This window comes from Mytilus trossulus, chromosome 7, assembly GCF_036588685.1.
Source record: "Mytilus trossulus isolate FHL-02 chromosome 7, PNRI_Mtr1.1.1.hap1, whole genome shotgun sequence".
In the NCBI taxonomy this organism is placed as follows: Eukaryota; Metazoa; Mollusca; class Bivalvia; order Mytilida; family Mytilidae; genus Mytilus; species Mytilus trossulus.
The window spans coordinates 74,728,791-74,752,792 of NC_086379.1; the positions used below are offsets into that span (position 1 = coordinate 74,728,791).

The 24,002-nt window shown below is 32.7% G+C and overlaps 1 protein-coding gene across 2 annotated transcripts in view; it reads right to left on the reverse strand.

Moving 5' to 3' along the window:
• LOC134725804 (uncharacterized) overlaps nt 1-24,002 on the reverse strand; it is a 145,342-nt gene that overhangs the window by 37,234 nt on the left and 84,106 nt on the right. For both annotated transcript variants that reach the window (XR_010108602.1, XM_063589972.1), the window contains exons 34-49: nt 19,645-19,758; nt 18,952-19,084; nt 18,331-18,464; nt 17,618-17,821; nt 16,280-16,534; nt 15,250-15,335; nt 14,697-14,892; nt 14,111-14,353; nt 11,210-11,337; nt 10,513-10,709; nt 9,793-9,917; nt 9,114-9,236; nt 8,393-8,533; nt 4,992-5,157; nt 3,266-3,502; nt 208-479 (exon numbers count right to left, since the gene is read on the reverse strand). Coding sequence is in view for 1 of the 2 variants with exons in the window: in XM_063589972.1 (XP_063446042.1) it covers nt 208-479; nt 3,266-3,502; nt 4,992-5,157; nt 8,393-8,533; nt 9,114-9,236; nt 9,793-9,917; nt 10,513-10,709; nt 11,210-11,337; nt 14,111-14,353; nt 14,697-14,892; nt 15,250-15,335; nt 16,280-16,534; nt 17,618-17,821; nt 18,331-18,464; nt 18,952-19,084; nt 19,645-19,758 (2,754 nt within the window). In the remaining variant the exon portion in view is untranslated. The remainder of the gene's footprint in view (nt 1-207; nt 480-3,265; nt 3,503-4,991; nt 5,158-8,392; nt 8,534-9,113; nt 9,237-9,792; nt 9,918-10,512; nt 10,710-11,209; nt 11,338-14,110; nt 14,354-14,696; nt 14,893-15,249; nt 15,336-16,279; nt 16,535-17,617; nt 17,822-18,330; nt 18,465-18,951; nt 19,085-19,644; nt 19,759-24,002) is intronic.

The window sequence follows — 24,002 nt, forward strand, 5'->3', positions numbered from 1 at the left end:
CCATGGCATTGTCAGTTTTTTTTATATATGAGTTTGACTGTCCCTCTGGTATCTTTCACCCCTCTTTTCTATCTTATCATCAGTATTTGGAATCAAGTAACAAGTTTAATTCTAATAAATCCTACCTTGTGTGATACAGCTTTTGCCTAATTTTAATAAATCCTACCTTGTGTGATACAGCTTTTGCCTAATTTTAATAAATCCTACCTTGTGTGATACAGCTTTTGCCTAAAACACAGCCTTCTCTTGATGCATGTGATGGGTAAACAGGTCGCACACCTTTGTGTAAGATAAACTCATTCCATCTAAGTATAGCTCCTATAAAAACCACTCTAGGCTTGGAATGGATGACAGCTATTTCTGATTCAAAGTCTAAAGCTCGGTTGTAAATATTCAACTGACTGATATACCCTTTGAAGCCTTCATTGGTTGACTGTTTTGTGTTTGGTCCTAAGTTGTCACCAATAACTATCCAAATACTGAAATACATTTAGCTAATACAAAGTTCTATACATTAGTTAAATATTATAAGAAGCTGCTGAAGACGCCAATCTAATCGGTGAAACTATAAAAAATATAGTATATATACCAATACACATAATTAACAGCGCCTCAGGTGATGTTTCATAGAGGCTATGCTATGAAACATCACCAGGCGCTATTAATTATGTGTATTAGTATATATACGATATTTTTATGCTTTTACATTTTTATCACTGATACACAGAGTTAATATGGCTTCTACTAACAAAAGCTCCATTTGGAGTTAATGTGTTTAGAGACTACTTATGTCGACAGTACACCTTTCCGATATTGCTAATCGGTGAAACTAGTCGGCATAATAAACTTGCAGTTCACTAAAGCATTGCTGTCAATCATGCCGTATTTTATTAGTTATATATGTACAATATAATAAGAAGTGTGGTCTATCATTATTCATGGAATAATAATTTTTTCATGGGTTTTGTGGTACAGGTGAACAAATAATATAAGGGTTCAACAAAGTACATTGTACAAATTATTTGCAGGTTTGTTTGTAGACTTTAAATGGCAAATTTAAAAAATTTGTAAGGGTTTCGCGGAACCCAGTGTCTCGCCTACTTTTGCTGTAAATTGCGGGCTCCACAAAAATGAGGAAAAAATTTTCCTCTTGATACCATCTTATGATTGTAAGAAGCTTCTGTCTAAGTTTGGTAAAAATCTAGGATAGTTAATTAATCTAATGAATGTTTTGAAAACTTTAACTGCAAACTGTATGTAATGTTAACTTAAAGAAAATCTAAGTCCATTTAAAAATAAAATACAGAAAAAATGAATTTATCTTTTTACAAAATTTACTTCTGGATACTATTTTATGATCATAAATAAGCTTCTGTCCAAGTTTGGTACACACCCAGGATAGTTTAAGAAAGTTATTAAAATTCTAAAAAACTTTAACCACAGAGTGAATGTTATGTTTCCCCGCAGAAAAAACTAAGTCTATTTATAAGTAAATTACGGAAAAAATGGAATTTTATTTTTACAAAATGTACTTCTGGATACTATCTTATGATCTTAAACAAGCTTCTGTCCAAGTTTGGTAGAAATCCAGTATAGTTTAAGAAAGTTATTAAAATTTCAAAAACTTTAACCACAGAGTGAATATTTGTTGACGACGCTGACGACACCGACGATGATGGAATGTAGGATCACTTAGTCTCGCTTTTTCAACTAAAGTCGAAGGCTCGACAAAAATCAAATAGTCACAAAAATACCCTTTTTCTTCATCCGCAAAAATTGGTTCACACGAAAATTAAATGAATCCACATTTATTGCCAATTAGACAACTATTCACAAGAGATCAAAAGTATAAATTCTAGATACTGTTCAGGTTACAATAAGTGCAGATGGCAGGTATCTGGGGTGTGAAATATTGTGCACTGTAAAGTGAGAAATTATTGTGAGGTTACGCTAAATAATGCAACTGGTTGTGTATCACAATACTAAGGACCAGTATTCAAATATCTGATACATATATCTGATTTCAGATCATTTTGAAATTGCAATTATTATTCTAGCAAATTTGTCCCTTCTTCAACAAGAGTGCACACACTGAAATGTCTCGCCTTCTTTACTAATCATTGATAGTATGTTGATAGTCCTAATAATAAAGCTTTATTACAACTGTCACATAAACTTAACATAAACCAAGAAAACTAAACATTGACCTTTGAACCATGAAAATGAGGTCAAGGTCAGATGAACCATGCCAGGTAGGCATGTACAGCTAACAATTCTTCCATACAACAAATAAAAATGACTTATTGCTTATAATTTAAGAAAAACAGACCAAAACATAGAAGCTTAACACTGAGCAATGAATCGTAAAAAATGAGGTCAAGGTCAAATAAAACCTGTGCGACTGACATGTAGATCATGAAATATTTCCATACACCAAATATAGTTGACCTATTGCATATAGTATCAGAAAAAAATTCCAAAACTCAAAAACTTAACTTTGACCACTGAACCATGAAAATGAGGTCAAGGTCATATGACACCTGCCAGGTAGACCTGTACACCTTATAACAATTCCATACACAAAATATAAAAGACCTATTGCATACAGTATAAGAAAAACAGACCAAAACACAAAAACTAAACTATAACCACTGAACCATGAAAATGAGGTCAAGGTCAGATGACACCTGCCAGTTGGACATGTACACCTTACAGTGCTTCCATACACCGAATATACTAGACCTATTGCTTATAGTATCTCAGATATGGACTTGACCACCAAAACTTAACCTTGTTCACTGATCCATGAAATGAGGTCGAGGTCAAGTGAAAACTGTCTGACGGGCAAGAGGACCTTGCAAGGTACGCACATACCAAATATAGTTATCCTATTATTTATAATAAGAGAGAATTTAACATTACAAAAAATCTTAACTTTTTTTTCAAGTAGTCACTGAACCATGGAAATGAGGTCAAGGACATTGGACATGTGACTGACGGAAACTTCTTAACATGAGGCATCCGTATACACAGTATGAAGCATCCAGGTCTCCCACCTTCTAAAATATAAAGCTTTTAAGAAGTGAGCTAACACAGCCTCCGCCGCCGTAGCCGCCGCCGACGGATCACTATCCCTATGTCGAGCTTTCTGCGACAAAAGTCGCAGGCTCGACAAAAATCAAAGATAAAGGACAAAGCAATGAATTTATAACATGAAATATTTCTGTGTAGCATAATAACAAATGTAGATAATTATCAGACTTACTTATGGTTAAAGTTGTTTTTAAAAGTGATTGCATTATTTGTTCCTTGACTTATACTATTAATAATATAATTTCCACCAGATTTGTCATCCCATGTAAACACCACATTGTGCCATTCCCCATTATCTATGGTAAAGTAGTTCTGTGTAATTGTCTTCTTTCCATTATGATCAGTAATATCTACTCCCGTATTATGAAACATTATCATTTCTTCTCGATCCTCTATACTGTTCATAGCACTGTAAAAATAAATGTCAAAATATGGTGAATCATGTGACAAATTCACTGGTTGTATCTGTACACTCTTATTAACTTTATTGTTGGTTAGCATAGTGCTACTTCTTGTGATTCTGATCCAAGGCTTTCAAAACGGTCATATATGTCGGTCATTTGTATAATGTCCGGCTTTTTCTGTCATTTTTACATATAAATTCACGATCTTTTTGACCCAACATTTTGCATTTAACAGCCATACATTTCCGGTCATAAAAATGACATGATGATTAATTACTATCAAAACAACCCCTACTTCAATACTTTCTAATTTTAATCAAGGCTAATTAGTTGTTGGACAGCTGAAAACTACCTGTTCAGGTGACAGGTAAACTCTTTTCAGTACCGGACATCGTATAAATTAATCGGTCCATTCCCAATTATTTTCGTACATTTCAGCAGCTTGTATCTAATTGATTTAAAATATATAATAAATACATTTATAAACATGATTTGATAAATCATTTAAAAAGGTTTTAAATGAAAAATCGTCAGCACTACGTTGTATGAACAAGAACACGTGTGCGCATGTGCACAGGTAGGAAATTCAATTATGCATCCTACATTTCTTCAAAAATGCTAAAAGTATCATTGATACCTGTATCTAACGTTCATTTCAAGTATTTTGTTGAAGAAATAACGTGGAAAGAGCTTCTTCGCTCAGTAGTTCTATGTTAACGAACATGGATTTTACGAATCCGTTTATGGTCCATGTTTTACCATTGTCAAGTCAACATCCGGTTTTGAAAAATGTGACTTTAAAAACGAAAATAAAGTTCTAGACAACATCATTTTGCACAAATAAAGAGTCTAATGCAGATATGAGCACGCTGATGTGCACACTTTGAATGATGCAATGCCAATTTTAACAGTTTATGTCAGAACATCAAATTCATATCAAAGTAAAGTTTAATATCAATTTTAATTTAATGTCAATCATTGGGATGGCCATCTGATTACCCTAATTGCCTTTTGTGACTTTGTCTTAGGAATTAAAATTCAGATCAGATATAAAATGTCTGGCTGGCTCAGAAAAATTTTGGAAGCCCTGTTCTGATCACAGATCTCGCTTATTGTTTATTTTTTCAAATTCGTGTATCTCCCTTATCATTGTAATGATAACACTTGTAATTTCACTTGTCTATCCCTCATTGGTTTACCGTTTTCATGCTCAATAATTTGACCATCCTGTGTGACCCTCACAAAAACTTAACCAATCCCACAGCACACTTAGACCACAATGAGACCCACCTTTTCAAATGGTTAAAGTTTTCCTGATGCTAACATATGGCACAATATAGAAAATAATACATGGCAAAAACTATAGCAAATCAACCTCATTGATACATCAAATTTCAACCATGGACAGAAAATACTAGAGGTGTTCCAATTAGTATTTTTTTTAAACCAGCTGCAGATAAACAAATTTAAACATCCAATCTAAAGTATACTTACCTAACACTATACAAGGTAAAGTATATCTGTTTGAAACCATTGACCTGGAACTTAACCCACATACTGATTGTTATGCCACTACCAGTCAGCTGTATGGGGTAAGGCAAGGCAGCATAGCCATCACGGGCAGGTAAATAGAACAACAAATCATAGTTTGTGTCTAATTCTACAAAAACATACAAATTTCATATTAAAAAGAATACTCATATTATTTGTATAAAAAAATTGTAAGGGTTCTTCTGTCTCTCCTGCTTTCTGGAAATACATTTTTACAAAATTTCCTTCTAGATACTAGCTTTTGATCATTAACAAGCTTCTATCCCAAGTTTGGTAAAAATCCAGGATAGTTTAAAAAAGTTATTAAAATGACTAAAACTTTAACCACAGAGTAAATATTTGTGGCCACTGCCACTGCTGCAGACCTGATGATGGAATGAAGGATTGCTATGTCTTGCTTTTTTGACAACATTCGAAGGCTCGACAATCAGTGAATGTAAGTTGTGAGATTTTAATCATGAAACCATCATTTTGTTTCAGACAACTCACTTTTGAAATTTGTCATCAAAATAAAAAATAATTTCTGAAGCAATTACACAACCATGAAACTCATTTATCTATTTATTCAGCAATTATATCATAGGCAAATAAACTTCACCTTTGGGCAAAAACTTTTGAAACAAGTACTAGTGTTAAATAATATAAGCAAAATTTAGACATACTTGGTGTATAAATATCACAATCATGGTAACAAATTAAATGTGTGGAATTCCATTCTTCGTAATATTTCCTTTTTACCTATATATGGATAAGATGGGCTATTGGGAAGGTTTTGCATTAACCCCATTCCATTTTTGGCATATATCAAGTCAGGCGCTTTGGAACCATAAAATGTTAGTTTAAGTTTTTGACTTCATGTTTGTATGTGTGTTTTTTTACAGGAGTTTGATGTGTTGGTGTTGTCTGTGACTAAATCAATGGAGTGGGATATACAATCAGTAAAATATATATGTAAAGACCACCACTGACAAGGTTCATGTCTTAGGAGAGGCACTGTGACACAAACTTGCTCATATTTATTTGTTTTGATTAAACATAGTTACTGGCATCACATAAATAAAAATTTACAAAACTCTGATTTGGAATTACACTTAGAATGATCATATCAAAGGGAATATGTGTATTAAGTAACATAAAGTTTCAAGTTGGTTGGACTTCAATTACCACAAAAACTCCCTCGACTAAAAACTTTCACCTGAATCAAGACAGAAGGACGAATGAATAGAACCACAGACCAGAAAACATATCGTAAGGTGGGGCATAAAAAACTTCACTTACTGTGGATTCATTAATATTCGTTGGATACCAATTTTCGTGGATTTCATGGGGCAGGAGAACCACAAATTTAAATGTTCAACGAAATACAGATTTTCTAAAGAAATGTATGCAGAATTTGCCAAAACAACGAATTCACATATCCACGAATATGCAAGTTTTTATCAATCCATGAAAATCAGTACCCACGAAAATAAATGAATCCACAGTACATCATATCTATACATAGACTAACCTCTTTTACAGTATTCACCAGTGAAACCCAGATTACATCTACAGTAATAATCATTCACCATGTCTCTACATACAGAAGTACTTACATCATATCTATATATAGACTTACCTCTTGTACAGTATTCACCAGTGAAACCCAGATTACATTTACAGTAATAATCATTCACCATGTCTCTACATACAGAAGTACTTACATCATATCTATATATAGACTTACCTCTTGTACAGTATTCACCAGTGAAACACAGATTACATTTACAGTAATAATCATTCACCATGTCTCTACATACAGAAGTACTTACATCATATCTATATACAGACTAACCTTTTACAGTATTCACCAGTGAAACCCAGATTACATTTACAGTAATAATCATTCACCATGTCTCTACATACAGAAGTACTTACATCATATCTATATATAGACTTACCTCTTGTACAGTATTCACCAGTGAAACCCAGATTACATCTACAGTAATAATCATTCACCATGTCTCTACATACAGAAGTACTTACATCATATCTATATATAGACTTACTTCTTGTACAGTATTCACCAGTGAAACCCAGATTATATTTACAGTAATAATCATTCACCATGTCTCTACATATAGAAGTACTTACATCATATCTATATATAGACTTACCTCTTGTACAGTATTCACCAGTGAAACCCAGATTACATCTGCAGTAATAATCATTCACCATGTCTCTACATACAGAAGTACTTACATCATGTCTATATATAGACTTACCTCTTGTACAGTATTCACCAGTGAAACACAGATTACATCTACAGTAATAATCATTCACCATGTCTCTACATACAGAAGTACTTACATCATATCTATATATAGACTAACCTCTTGTACAGTATTCATCAGTGAAACCAAGATTACATTTACAGTAATAATCATTCACCATGTCTCTACATACAGAAGTACTTACATCATGTCTATATATAGACATACCTCTTGTACAGTATTCACCAGTGAAACACAGATTACATCTACAGTAATAATCATTCACCATGTCTCTACATACAGAAGTACTTACATCATATCTATATATAGACTAACCTCTTGTACAGTATTCACCAGTGAAACCCAGATTACATCTGCAGTAATAATCATTCACCATGTCTCTACATACAGAAGTACTTACATCATGTATATATATAGACTTACCTCTTGTACAGTATTCACCAGTGAAACACAGATTACATCTACAGTAATAATCATTCACCATGTCTCTACATACAGAAGTACTTACATCATATCTATATATAGACTAACCTCTTGTACATTATTCACCAGTGAAACCCAGATTACATCTGCAGTAATAATCATTCACCATGTCTCTACATACAGAAGTACTTACATCATATCTATATATAGACTAACCTCTTGTACAGTATTCACCAGTGAAACACAGATTACATTTACAGTAATAATCATTCACCATGTCTCTACATACAGAAGTACTTACATCATGTCTATATATAGACTTACCTATTGTACAGTATTCACCAGTGAAACCCAGATTACATCTACAGTAATAATCATTCACCATGTCTCTACATACAGAAGTACTTACATCATATCTATATATAGACTTACCTCTTGTACAGTATTCACCAGTGAAACCCAGATTACATCTGCAGTAACAATCATTCACCATGTCTCTACATACAGAAGTGCTTACATCATATCTATATATAGACTAACCTCTTGTACAGTATTCACCAGTGAAACCAAGTTTACATCTACAGTAATAATCATTCACCATGTCTCTACATCTAGAAGTACTTACATCATGTCTATATATAGACTTACCTCTTGTACAGTATTCACCAGTGAAACCCAGATTACATCTACAGTAATAATCATTCACCATGTCTCTACATACTGAAGTCACAGGACATATCGCTGATTTACAGTTATCAATGTTGGTCTCACATTTACCTCCAGAAAACCCTGAAATCATTACCTAAACATGTTAGTACTAACACCAATGTTGTTCTCAGAGGTAACTAAATGAATCTGAAACCAAAATCCAAATATGTCAGTAGTACAATTATTGACTAGGTTTGGGGTAACAGCTGTTTTGAGACCAAAGACTAAATTTAACCCTATCCAATATCTGAAGGTAACAGTTTTGAGGATCAAACAGTGGCTGTTGATGGACCTGGAGGATCTGTATTGACACGCACACTGTGAACAACCTATATTTTTCTCCTGATTAAACTATGATTACCTGATTTTAAAATGAACAATTTATGGTTTCAACACTTGATTCTTTTTGAAACAGTTTCATATCAAATCTAGAGAATTTATCATATCAGTAGTACTTATTTTTGTTATTACCTGAATAGGTTTCAGTGTAACTCTCTAGACATAAAAGAATAATTGAACAAAGTACAACATTACATTCAGATAAGATTGATTGATTAATTGTTGGTTGCTTTACATCCAGTGGCAAATATTTCATGCATGTTCAGGACGACATTCAGATATAGTTGGGACATGGTCAAAACTATTTTCCAATAATACTAACCTGATTTACAATTACATTTGAAACCAACACCATCAGCTGATGTTTGACAGGTGCCACCATTCTTACATGTGTCTATATCAGCACAGTGATTGACCAATGTCTGACAACCTTTGCCTGTGTAATCTATCAATATAAACAAATAAAATCTTCTAAAAACCTCAGTAGCCAGTTTTTTTATCAATCTTAAAAGCCGTTGAAGCCAATTTAAAATCAATATTGGAAAATAAGCATCAATTTACCCAAAAAAATAATAATTAAACAAACTCACACATAAAAAAAATCATTACTAATCATTTGAACCACAAATACTAATAAAAAGCTGTGCAATGAGCGCATTATATGTCTGTCCCCCATTTAACAAGTATTTATGCTTGTTGTTAAAGTATGCATACAAGCTAATAATTTAAAAATTGTAATTCCGAAAATTTCAAAAAATGAAATAATGGTTCATTTATGTCAAAGAAATTCATTTAAAAATTGGATCATACAAATGATAGTGATTACACAACATGTTTCCTCAGTTTTTGATGAGCATCAACAATTCATACAGCCATAAACACCTTACATCTCATTGATTAAATGAGTGGAAACCTTACATCTAAATTAATTAATTATCCACTTCATTTCTATTCTCAAAATTAGGATAACTTCTTAGTAGTTACAACCATTTTATACTGACCAACATTACAATTACAGTTTGGTAAAGCAGCATTGTCACACTTCCCTTCATTTATACAGGAATTAACATCACGACACGTATCTAACGAATTATCACAAAGTTTCCCGTATGTTTTCTCTGGACATCTGTAATCAGAAACAGAATACATCATCATAGGACTGATGTTTCATAAATAAAAGAACAGACTTCAAAATATAGGTTATGAATGTATGCTTTTGTAATAGTTACAAATGATATTTTAAAAGAGACATTAAAAAGATTTACAAAATGTGCAATAAATGTAATTAAATGGTGAATGTGTCCATTGGACACAGATGATGCTCGATTGAAAATCATATAACGTTATAAAGTGACAGAACTGAAGAAATGTTTAAGTGGCACTACCAAAATTTGTACTTGATATGAGTTTTTGGAATTAATAATTGCCTATAAGTTTCTTAAAATTTGGTTGAGGCAAACTAAAGCTTGAGAATTGAAACAAAAAATTCAGCAATTTTTCCATCTGTAAAGGGGCATAACTCTAGAACAATATAAGTGACATCCCAACAATTCAAATTTGATTGGTATTTTGTGGTAATAAGCATTGTGTATAAGATTCATAACATTTGGTTGAGGCAAACAAAAGTTAGAGAATGGAAACCAACTTTGTCAGCTGTAGATGTACAGACATACAAGGTTAAAACTTGAGGCGGGGGCATAAAAATCAAATGTTTAACTTACCTACAATAGAAATCATTGAACAGATTTGAACAATTAGCTGATAACGGGCATGGATTTTTCCTCTCACAGAGGTCAATAATATTTTCACATCTGTTGCCTGTCCATCCTGTTGGGCAAGAACAAAGAAAATCATTCTGTCCGTCTTGACACGTGCCACCATGTAAACAGGGATTTATGGCACAATCGTCTATGTTTATCTATAAATAAAAAAAATGAATTTATGTCAACAACCAGCTTTATTAGGTCTCTACTTCAACATTATCTATTATTCCTAACAGTAATATTCTAACTGAAAAATAAAAAAATGTTCTTCATTTGTATTTCAAAATATGGTTGACTTATAAGAAAACTATTTTCTCAAATGTTTTATGCCAGATTTAAATTTTTCTTCCCAAGATGATAATTTTTTAATCATCAATATATGTAGACTGGTTCCTCTCACAAAGTTTGCAGCTATTTTCTTTTGTTTCTGTTACAATGACATGGAATCCATGTCATACAGTATTTCTCTATTAGTGAATAAATGAACATAAAACTATATCAGTTTCACACAGAAATGAAGACAATTTGAGAGTTTTATAGCCTTGGAAAAAGAAAAAAGGCATCAGAAAAATTTTCTTTTTCTTCTAATCCAATTATAGAAATGCACTTAATGTGCAATATATACTTCATTTTACTATATTTTGAGGGAACGTACAGAACAATTACTTCCTGTGAACCCATCAAAGCATTGGCAGGAGTACGTGTTGACCCCATCAATACAGGTTCCTCTATTAGAGCAGGCTCCAGAGTAACAGTCAGGTTTATTGTTCTGACAGATGCTACCTGTAAACAAAAACCATCATTATATATACAGCAAAACCTGTATAAACCCACCGGCTACGGGACTACGAAAAAGGGCCCGTTTGGACAGTGAGCTGGTTTATTCAGGTTTCTGTTTTGAGATGAAGTAAATGACCTTGTGATGTCCAATATTTTGCATGTAAAAGTACTCTCTGATTGTAAATTATATCTGATATATTAAAATACTTTCACTTTGTTTTTCATTGTTTGAATTTGCATCATAATGCTGGCGTTGTTTGGGTTGTGAGACAAGAGTTTTGATTTACTTTGAGATTTAAATTTGTTTATCCAAGTTACAACGTAAGTTCAATCCGAGATATATTCGTTGTATTTGTTTAATTAACACATTTATAATGTTTAAATAAATAATACAGCTCACTACTGTACGATTGTAAGTTCACAGTTTAACACCTGACTAATTGATTATCCTGAAAAGCCATATTGTATAAACAAATATGTTTTGATTGCATATCGATCATTGAAATTAATTAGACAAACCAGTTTTGACAGGTAATAATTAATGTAATAAAAGACTTCACAATTAGACTGGAATTCAGAATACACAGGGTACAAAGGGTATTTAACAAAGTCTTTGAATGGAAAAAATGAGACTTTCATTTCAGCCAGAATGGACAGGAATGGGTTTATTCAGGGTTGGGTTTAGTCAGGTTTGACTACTTATTTTTGCAGGGTATTTATTCAGGGATCTCCATGGCCTGTTTAACGATGGCGCCCCGCCATCGTTCAAATGTATTGCGCCATCGTCAAATGACTCGCGCCATCGTTAAATTGGCTTGCGCCATCATTAAACTGTCTTCCGCCATCGTTCAAAACTTCATCGTTTTTTGTAGCCCGACGCCATTTTTTTTATCAATTATAATCAAATGCATGTAATTGCATAACCCTTAGGCTTTTTATGTTATAATCCAATACAGTTCTAACGCCTGAGGGATATCCGGATTAGGATCGCTAATCACTTGTACCTGAGCTTGTACAGGTAGATTGCCCAAACCCTACCCAAGGTTGAGACAGTGGGTAGGTAGGTAGGCATTTTCTTTTTTTTTTTCAAAAAAAGAAATTTAAGTATCAGATGTTTATTAGTCTTCATGTCTATTTGATTAAAAAAAAACTTCTTCAAATCAGGACAATAAAAGAATTTGAATAGGCAGCTTTTTTCTGGGTAGGTAGCGTTTGGGCAAACAAACCTATTTTTTATTTTGGCCCCAGACAGGAGAATACTATCTGAGGATAGACGACCAATTGTCGAATTAATCAACTTAGTTTCAGCAAATGATTATGATAATTTAGATTAAATAAATTAATTAATAATCCAGTGACAAAGAAAATAGTTTAACAAGTCGAACACGTGCTTTATTTTGACTTACGCAATCAGCATCCCCCTTTTTAAGAAGTACAAAATAAGACGCAAAACAGTAAATATTATTTCATCGCAAATAACTCGAGTACTGCTGTAACGATAATTTAAAATTACTTTAAAAGTTTAAAAGGAAAAACTTAATTAAATATTTCCTGTAAAGAAATATCGTATCGTAATTCCGAATTCATTTCGTATATTACAATCAAATTGATACATCCGCGTTTCCGGTTTCTATTCAGACTCGAAAGATGCATGTTGCACAGCATCAATTTGCCAGATAAAGTCATTAAAAACCTCTTCGTTTGTCAACGTTTGCTTTACATATCTCTTTAACCTTTTACATAACCCGTACGAATCGTTTTGTTGGTGCTGCAAATCAGCCATACCGGTAATGGGTTCTGAATTTGACAGTGTCCATGAAAAATAAGTTCCACATGATGGCACATCATATGATTTTTAACCGCCATGAAAATTACTAAAAATACAAGAAATCTACACGGGGACCTTCATGACAGCTTTTGGTCATTCTCGACTAAGGGGGGACCATGAAGACTTGGCTTTTGAATGGTTAAAAACAGCAATAAATGAAAATATTGATACTTCTAATTCTATAATGAAAATTCAAATAAATATAATTTAAATAAGCAATGAATTAGCATGTTCACCATTCCTTGTATGGAGGGATAAAATACTTCCGATCGCGCTACACTGTACAGCGTAGACACGGTTTGTAATGGTGAGAGTTCCTCCATGGTTCAATTTTCATCCATGGAGATCCCTGTTATTTAAGACTTGAATGCTTCTTTTTGTAACTTCATTGGGGTGTAAAAGCGTTGACAGAAGTACATTTTGTATGAAGTGTGAAGTGCTTCATTCTAAAAATCATGGTCAACGCTTTTACAACCCTATGACGTTACAAAAAGAAGCATTAAATACTTATAATTACATTTTTTTAGCTAGGATCATGAAAACACGAATTTTATATTAATTTTTTATTTGATTCACATGTGCACTTTATTGTGGGACCTCCTGTTATCATAAATGAAAAGTTTTATTGAGTAATGCAATTGCTTAAGGAATAACATGTGATTTGCAGTTAGCCAATCATAATAATGTATTATAGTGAAACATACATCTAATGTAATTAATTTCATGTACATGTCAGTAGTTATAATTATGAGGGCAGAAATGTCTTGTATTGTCAAGCACCTGACATCTCGTTTTGTACCTACCTTTAGAGTAAATTTTTAACAAATACATTATTGTCATTTGTCAAGCGAGGTACCCTATTACTACCCTTTTATATACACTTTAAAATAAATAAGAGCAAATAAAATACCTTGAAGTGAAATCTGTTTTGATTGATTTCCTACATACCTGTGTATCCCTCTGGACAGTCACATTCATGGCCATTCAGTATATCTCTGCAGTTTCCTCCATTCAGACATTGGTTAACAGATGGACAGTCATCAATGTTATGTTCACACAGGGAACCAGTATAACCAGGTTTACAGTTACAGCGGAATCCACCAGCTTGATTAAAGCATGTAGCTCCATTCTGACATGGACTATCATTATAATCACAGTATAAAAGGTCTGTACATAGTCTTCCCTTGAAAACTGCAAACAGAAATTTATAATGAATCATGTGTCTGAAGACATAATTAGCCAAGGTTTATGCATTTACCATCTTATTATAATATATACATTTCAAGTTTCTCAAACAAGTTCAATCAATTTAAAAGAAGTGAATAGGAAAACATTCAAAATATAAAGTCTTAGAAGACAATAAATATAATAAAAAAATAAATAACAATTCAGATATAAATTACCATAATACTTTACTCTTTTTCTTTAATGTCGACTGACATATGATAAATCTTTTAAACTGCGTATTATTTACAACAGAAAGAGTTTGATTTTTACACTGATCATGTGATATGTCACATGAGTATTAACTTACCTTTATTAGCACTACATCTGTACCGTACTTCATAATCCTCACATGGATTCTTGGGATTACTCTCACATTTCAAACCCTCTATACCACAAGTCAATGAAAACGTATCTCCTGTCTCATAGTGATATGTCAGAGTCTTATTAAACACACGACACTCTGCTCCAACAGGCTTTGTTCCTCCACATATAGCCATACCATACTAAACAAAACAAAAATTACAATCCACATTTTTACTGATTAATGGTTATAAATAATGTCTCCTTAATAAAGAAGTGTTAAATACACATGCAAAAACGTTTTTAAGGGAGATTATAGTATCTATGGAATAAAGAATTTGATTTTGAAAGGATTGTTTCTCAGGTTTGATTTTTTACTCTGCTACATCCACATAAGTTACCTTGGTAAAGTTAAATTCAAATCTATATAACTACGATAGACAATGGATTTTTTCCCCCTGAATTCAAAGCTTCAAAAGGGTATTATAATCATGAATTGTCTATATGAACATTTGCACAGTTTTATGTATGGTTGCTTTGTTAAATCAAGTACATTATACCTTTCCTGTAAGTGTTTTTATTCTCTCTTTATCACCCTTGTCTTTACCTGGACTGTCAGTGTTAAACCATGGAGTGTAGAAATCATCTGTAATTAATATGCAAAGTGAATATGGAAGTTATCTGAGGGACATTTTAATTCATCTCTGAAAAACATTTTGATTGATCTCTTAAAGACATTTTACAAGTTTCCTTAAAGAAATTTTTGATATTTCTCTGAAGGTCTTTTTGGAAATTCTTTGAAAAACATTTTGAAAATTCTCTGGAGGACATTTTGGAAGTTCTCTGAAAAACATTTTGAAAACTCTCTGAAGCAGCTTAGGTGAGGGACATTTTGGAAATTCTTTGAAAAACATTTTGAAAATTCTCTGGAGGACAATTTGGAAGTTCTCATAAATGACATTATGAAGTTCTCATAAAGGACATTATGAAGTTCTCATAAAGGACATTATGAAGTTCTTTGAAGGACATTTTGAAGTTCTCTGTACAACATTCTGAAAGTTCTCTGAACTAAGTTTTGGAAGTTCTCTGACAGACATTTGTTTTTTCTCTGAAGGACATTTTGGGAGTTCTCTGAAGGACATATTAAAAGTTCTCTGAAGAAAACTTTGAAAGTTTCTGAAAGACATTTGTTTTTTTTCTGAAGGTCATTTTGAAAGTTCTGGGAAAGACATTTGGTTTTTCTCTGAAGGACATTTTGGAAGTTTTCTGAAGGACATATTGAAAGTTCTCTGAAAAACACTTTGAAAGTTCTTGGAAAGACATTTGGGTTTCTCTAAAGGGCATTTTTGTTGTTCTATGGTGGACATTTTGGAAGAACTCTAAAGGACCTCTTGATTTAAATCCTCTCAGTTTCATACTTTTTGCTTCCAAATTCATTTTCAAGTGAACCTGATAGTTATCCCACACACAGTAATTGTGCCTAGAAAAATGTCTCAATGAGATATTCCATGATTTATTATTTGTATTTTCACACATATATATTTAAAATAAAGTATCAGTACACATTTTAGAATTTTTACATATACATACCTACAGGTCTGATACAACGATGAACATAAAAGTCATAGCTTGAGTTTGAAGACATCCCTACACCAATCAAAGAGCTGTTAAATATGTAGCAAATTTTATCAGTTGGTTGGTAAACAAACCCCTGACAACTACTTGATGCATTATCACATGTAGATCTGCATTCACTGGCTGTGTAATTTTCATTAGTCGAATCTGCCCCTTCTAGTGACACTGATGGAAGAGTATTCACATGTAGTTTGAAGTCACAAAATTCACCTGTAAAAAAAATCATAAGTAAAATTATATGTTGAAAAAAAAATGGAAAATTGACCAAACAGTTTGCATGTTTATCGTTAAGGCATTCATATTTGATGTGTAAACATTTTTTTATATCTATCCCTCAGGTATTTTATACTAATGATGCCCAATAATACAATTAGTTCTATACAAAGTTCAGGCTTATTTCCAAAATTGAAGAACAAATTCATTAAGTGATTCTTACTAAGCTTTCACATATTTTATGTTTACAAGCATTCAATACATATATACAAGTCTATTTAGGAAACTGCTGACACAAATGTTATATAAACCATATTTGGAAAACAAGAATGTGTCCAAAGTACACAGATGCCCAATCCACACTATTATTTTCTATGTTGAGTGGACTGTGAAGCTGGGGGTAAAAACTCTAATTTGGCATTAACATTAGAAAGATCAAAGGAAACATGTATACTAAGTTTCAAGTTGAATGGACTTTAACTTCACAAGAATTGTTGTTTACACCTTATTTGTTCTATATAAATATTAAGTCTCATTGGCAATCTTACCACATTTATTTTTTATAATAAAGCACAAATACAGCCTAATTAAGGAATGACTGTAATATATTTTCTGTCTATGAAAAAATAACATAACAAATTTGGTGCACACTGAATAACGCATGTAGCGGATTATTTAACAGTGTGCACCACATTTTTTATGTTATTTTGAATAGACAGAAAAATATTACAGTAATTTCTTATAATTTAATTCTAAATTCCATTTTAAACCGTAGAAAACTATGAAAAACGTTGACGACATGACTAAATTATGTCTATGGGCAGATAACAAAATAACGTCAGCCAATCAAAAGACATGTTACATCCAAAATTAAATGTCTATAAACTAAACTCCAAAAATAACATAGACCTTCACAATGGACAAGCTGTAGGGTTCAGTCCTCTAACCATCTATATACATCAATGATACTAACCATTAGAATGCCTTCATAATTACTGTCACAAGATAGCCCTGCATTTCAAACATGTATAGGTGACTGTTATTTAGACAACACATCTACCATTGCACACTAATACTCACCATAAGACACACCTTCGTTGCAGACACATCTGTAGGAGTCTGTTCTATAATCATCTACACATGTTCCACCCTTACAGTCAACACATGGACTGGTACGAACTTCACATCGGGTACCAGAATAACCATTCTTACATTGACAGAAATATCCATTTACTCTGTCATCACATGTTGCATCATTATAACATGGATTAGAATCACATTCCTCTGGAAAAAAAATAACATGTATAAAGTAAACTTAATATGGATCATTGCCAAAGAATATAATGCCATTCTATAAAAGCAATTCTCATTTTCACCCAAATATAAGAAATAATGTCCCATTTTTACAATTAACACTAGAATATATACAGATAATTTTATAGTCTCTCATGTCTGAGAAAGATTACAGAAATAAATGCAAACAATTTTACTCCCATAGTAAACTGCTCTATCAAATCCAAATTTGAATATATGATAATGAGGATACAGGAATTGGACAGTCTTCATGATTAACCTCAAATTGCTTGTTTATTCAAGTTATTCAAACGAACAACGAGATGCTCTTCAAAGTTCATAAATTCTATTCCTACATAACTTTCTATATATATGTGGGTTGAATATTTATTATATTGGGCTTTTAAACTTTATTTCAATTTCCAAACATTTAAACAAAATAGGAGTTACATCATTATATCGAGGACCATGTGTCTCATTTCAAATAGTATAGTACTTACCGATATCAGTTTCACAATCAACCCCAGTAAAACCAGGCAGACAGACACATTTCCTCCGAACATTGTTGTAATTTTCACACTTAGCCTTATTGAGGCATGGTTTTACTTCACATATATCTGTTTGCATTTCACAGCTGAAATGTACAAAGTTAAATGCAATATGTACAGATTTTCTAAAAAAAAAACCACAGCCATGGTAGTAAAACAATTATAATATTTTGACCATTTGTTCATTTATAATGATAAATGCAGACTTATTTTCATCAGCTTTTTGGAAGGTCAACATTTGAATTTTCAAGTCTTGCATACAAAGTTAACATTCGACTGAAATTCATGTCATTAAAGTAATTTCATAAGTAATGTATTTAAAACAAAAAGGTTATTTATGCATCTAGGTGAGTATCACAATAATAAGAGTTCACATGCTAATATCACATACATGTATCTTAATACAGATTTTCCTGAAATCGCAATAAATAACCTCATATTTTTGTCCTTTCTTAAATAATTTCATATCAATTAACCTCAGATTGTTGTTCTTTTAATAAAAAAAAGTCACACTAATAAATACAAGTAATAATTTCTGAATTTACACAAGTCTGAAATCTGCTAATATCTTACTTTGGTCCTTTGTATTTAACAGGACATATACAGGTAAAAGAGTTGACCTGGTTTATACAAACTCCCCCATTTATACATGTACTATTCATACATTCAGTATTATCATCTATTTCACATCTTTCTCCAGAGGTTCCTGTTTAAATAAAACAAAAACAAACATAAAGTAGTAGATATTTTCACATCTATAAAAATATTTAAAATGATTCAACAGAACAAAATCAAAATCAAATGTACAAGTGAGACACAAATTAGTGAAGGAAGAAGGGGGGCATTAGTATGTGGGTATTATCAAACACATGCAATTTACAAATAAATATTAGCATGAGAGTTAGTGTCCATACAGAAAAACTTCTTGTTTCAATTTTGAATAACCTCATTAATAGAGTTGATATAAATTGTAAATCTTTATTTGAAAAAGTCAAATGTTTAAATATCAATTAAAATAACAATAAATAAGAACCTCATTATCAAATACATGTGTAAAATCCACTAATAGCGTGATACCTTTTTTGGTTTACTCGACACAAGGACAAAGACATGTTTTTTTTTGTTAAGTCACCATTAGGAAAACATGAATATTAGTTCACTCACCAAGAGGGCAATAACATGTACATTAGATTAACTCACCATTTGGAAAAAGATATACAAGTTTAAAAACAACTAAAACAAAGACTTGTACATTTGTTTACTCACCATTAAGACAATCACAAGTATAATTAGTGGGTGTACTTGTACATGTGCCATTATTGTAACATGGCTCTGATAAACAGTGATTAACTTCTATCTCACAGTGTCTCCCATAGTATCCTGTAAAAATATTAGAGGTATAGCTTTTAGTTTTATTTCATTGGAATTTTCATAAATTCATAAAAAAAAGACTACCACCTCTCCAGTAGTAGGGGTTTAATTATAAATGCAAGGTTATTTAAAATTAACTTTAAGCCTAGGTTCTAAAGACACATTAGCATCAACCCAAACCCGCTGCTTGATTGTATTTATCGCCAGATCAAAATAAATAGACTGTTTGTAAAAAATCTGTTGTGTTCAAGTTTTGACACTTTCAAACTATCCAAAGAAGGGTAACTCTAACTCATTGACTTGCAAAATATGTATTGGACACAATTTTATTCCAACATTCAGCTTAGAAAGGTGGAGGTTTAATATGTAAGCTTCATTGGTGAAATATAAACAATATATTTAATAGATTTGTAACAAGTTATGTATTTCTAAAACGAAAAGTGATCGATACATCTCCACCCGTACGACAGTAGCGGTACTGAGAACAGTACTTATAATAATCATTTGGACTTTTCTTCGAATTGCTTATAATGGATAACTAAAAATTTAAATTAGCAGGAGTCCGGTTCAGAAATAGGTTAAGCATGTTATTTGTGTTGCTCATAAATTAGTCTCCTGTGAAATGTTTGGAGTACTAGTTATTATTCATATCTATATGTATTGCAACCATGTTGTATTTCGTCGCTGGGCTTCAAAAATGTTGTCAAGAAAAAAATATCTCACAAACAGGCTTTGAAAATTTTTGCAAAATGCATGCTTCCAAAATGTCGTATGTGAACTTGAACATTTTTGTAAATGGCAGTGAAATAAAAATTTTGACATTTCTGGATTATCCAAGAACTTAAATTATTTTCAAAGAAATAAAGAAATGTACAATTATTTTTTCCCAAAGCCATTCTACAACGATTTTCAAGTTTTCATACAACATTTTGGAAGCAAACTTAACAAACAACTGACATTGGCAATTTTGTAATATGTCTTATTTCACACATTTTGATTGGTCTAACTGCATGCTATTTTGTAATACCAAAGATTTCCTCCCGCCAATACCATTGGTGTCAAAAAATATTTTCAGCCAAACTAGAGGCTCTAAAGAGCCTGTGTCGCTCACCTTGGTCTTTGTGAATATTAACCCTTTCATCCCCGACGTTGCTTTGAGGCATCGCCTGACGTTGGCCCGACGTTGCTTCAACGCATCGCCTGACGTTGGCCCAACGATGCTTTGAGGCATAATTTCTCGGTATTTTTTTAAATCAGTTTCATAACGAAATGGCGGGGCGCATGCAAGGGAAAATGGACGTAGTCATTGAACGTATTTTGAAATTTGTTTTTATGCTTTGTTCAGTGTAATCGTACTGTTTAAAATAAGAAAAATACTGTTGAAACGTCATTCTTAAAGGGAAGAAATTAATGGCGTCCTCCGTGGTGCAACATGTGTTCAACAGCTGTTTATTTCAATGTTTTACGTTTTGAAAAAGGCCTTCTCGGTGAAAATTGTAAATGTCAATTCCGTGACCTCATTTGCGATCATTTGCATATCAATGCGGATATGCAGGGGTGATATAATCCAACATTTTGTTGAAAGTTGTCGTTTTCAGATTCGGTTGCGCTAACCTTATTGCTGCTTCGTTACTTCTTTATTTATTTCTGTAAATGGCCATGACACATTTATTTAGTCCAAAAATGAGACCGCATGCAAGTCTCCATTTTTGTTTTGTTTTTCAATTCTATTATATAAATATATTGACCTTTAAAGTTGGCCTTCAGTTGACCAATAAAAACGGGGATTCCGTTTCTTACTGTCGTAATGTCATGTGAGATGTCATGTGCTTGCGGTAAAAATAATGTGTATTTTTCGAAGCTATGAACTCATTTATATAATTATATATATATACGATTTTATTTTTTTAATAAATCGTTTGAAACGTAAAATAAAGTGTGAAAAAAACATCCTGTCTTGAAGGTTAATCAGAGTCCAAATTAAAAACATGTGTCGATGTTCCATCTAACACGTGTTTTCCTGGTGGTCGAGGATTCTTGGAACTCATTTGCATATTATTACGATTTTATATTTTCACAAATGATAGATAATAACACGCGTATGTGTTATAAAAAGAGGCAAACCGAGTATGTGTCACATAGAAGATTTGTTGTTCTTCAAAATTTTCTAATAAATAAATACTCAACAACTGTTTTCGCAATTACTTGCATTGAACGTTGGAATGTGTATTCGCATTTCATTTTATTTTTAACTCTGACCTTATATCATCCAATTAAAACTCGGGGTTCCCTTCTTAATACATGTGATATATCATGTGATTCTAATATGTCGTCTGTAAACAAATAATAAAATTGAAATGTCCGATTCTTCAGACGAGGAATTCTTCGGTTTTGAAGCCGATGAAATTCAGCAGGCTGCTCAACGGTACGAGCAATTATTAATAGATCAAGGAATAGGTGATGATTTTGAATTCTATTCTTCAGGGAACGAGTCCGAGGACTCGGAAACAGAACCTATCGATGATACCATTCCTATTTATAATATCAATGACCAAGTAGTCCCAGATATAGACAATGTTGGAAACAACTGGCATAACAATTTTGATATATATGAAAGGGGTTTACCTCATTTATTTCAACCTAGAGGTCCAGATGGAAGGGCAACCGGCCCAGCTACTATTTTAGCTGCCGATAAGGGTCCAATTGATTTCTTCAAATTGTTTTTGAATGACATATTATTTGAACATATAATTAATGAAACTGAAAGATATGCCAATCAACAAATCACTGAAAACCCAGATGGTAATAAATCTGCCTGGTCAAAACCAAGTCTAACAGAAATAAAAGCTTTCATTGGTCTTTGCTTTCTGATGGGAATTGATGTTAAACCAGAAACCAAACTATACTGGTCAACTGATCCCTGCATGGAATCTCCAATATTCGGAAAAACAATGCCCAGGAATAGATTTATGCAAATCATGAGGTATCTTCATTTTAGTAACAATCATAATGCACAACAACCAGGTCATCCATCATATGATGTACTTTATAAAATTAGAAATATCTTGAATATGTTCAACACATCCATGAAAAGAGAATTCGTCCCTTCACGCCAGGTCTCTATAGACGAATGTATGATACCCTTCAAAGGAAGGGTCAAATTCAAACAATATATGCCAGCCAAACCAACTAAATGGGGAATCAAGATATGGGCACTTGCAGATTCAAATACAGGATACATCTGCTATACAGATGTTTATACAGGAAAAACTGATAGACCACAGGGACAGTTGGGTGAACATGTTGTGAAAAAATGTATAGAGGGGGCTGATATTGGTGGGCAGGGATACCATGTATATGTTGACAACTTCTTTTCATCACCAAAACTATTCCAAACCCTGTTTGATAACTATCAAACTGCAGCATGTGGAACAGTCCGCAAAAACAGAAGTGGTTTACCAGCTGATTTCATGTTAAAACTGCCTGTTGGTATCAAAACTAGGGGGGACGTGCAGTTTTTTCAAAGGAAGGCTATTTCTGGTGTCTTATGGAAAGACAAAAAAATTGTAACTGCAATTTCAACAATTCATGATCATTCTATGTCTGAAGTACAGCGTTTGGTTCAAGTAGATGGTCAATTTAACAAAGCAGACATACCATGCCCAAAAATCATAGTCGACTACACTAAGTACATGGGAGGAGTCGACAGAGCTGATCAGTACATACAGTACTACTGCTTTAACCACAAAACACAGAAGTGGTATAAACGGGTGTTTTTCAAATTTCTGGAAATCTTAAAGTATAATGCATACAGGCTGTTTCTGTTGAGTCCAAACCATCAAACAGTCGGCAACTCACCTGCAATGACATTTCTACAATTTTCCCGACAAATTACCAGTAGCCTTATAGATGGTTACTGTGGCATTAGTAACAAAGGTCGTCAAGCTGCAGCCCCAGTACCATCACGTCTCACAGAGAGACATATGCCTAACATTGTTGGAAACAAATCATGGTGCCATGTGTGTTGGGCAAAGGTTGCCGCTGGTAAGCAGGAGAAGAGAAGACAAACCATGTATGGTTGTATTGAATGTGGTAAACACTTCTGCCTACCAGAGTGCTTTACAGCCTACCACACAAAATCAAAATACTGTTAATTAACTAGTTATTCTTTAAATCGTTTGTTACTTTGTTGGAAATCGTTTGACTTTATTCTTTAAATCATGGAGACTTAAATTACTGTTGGAAAAAATTAT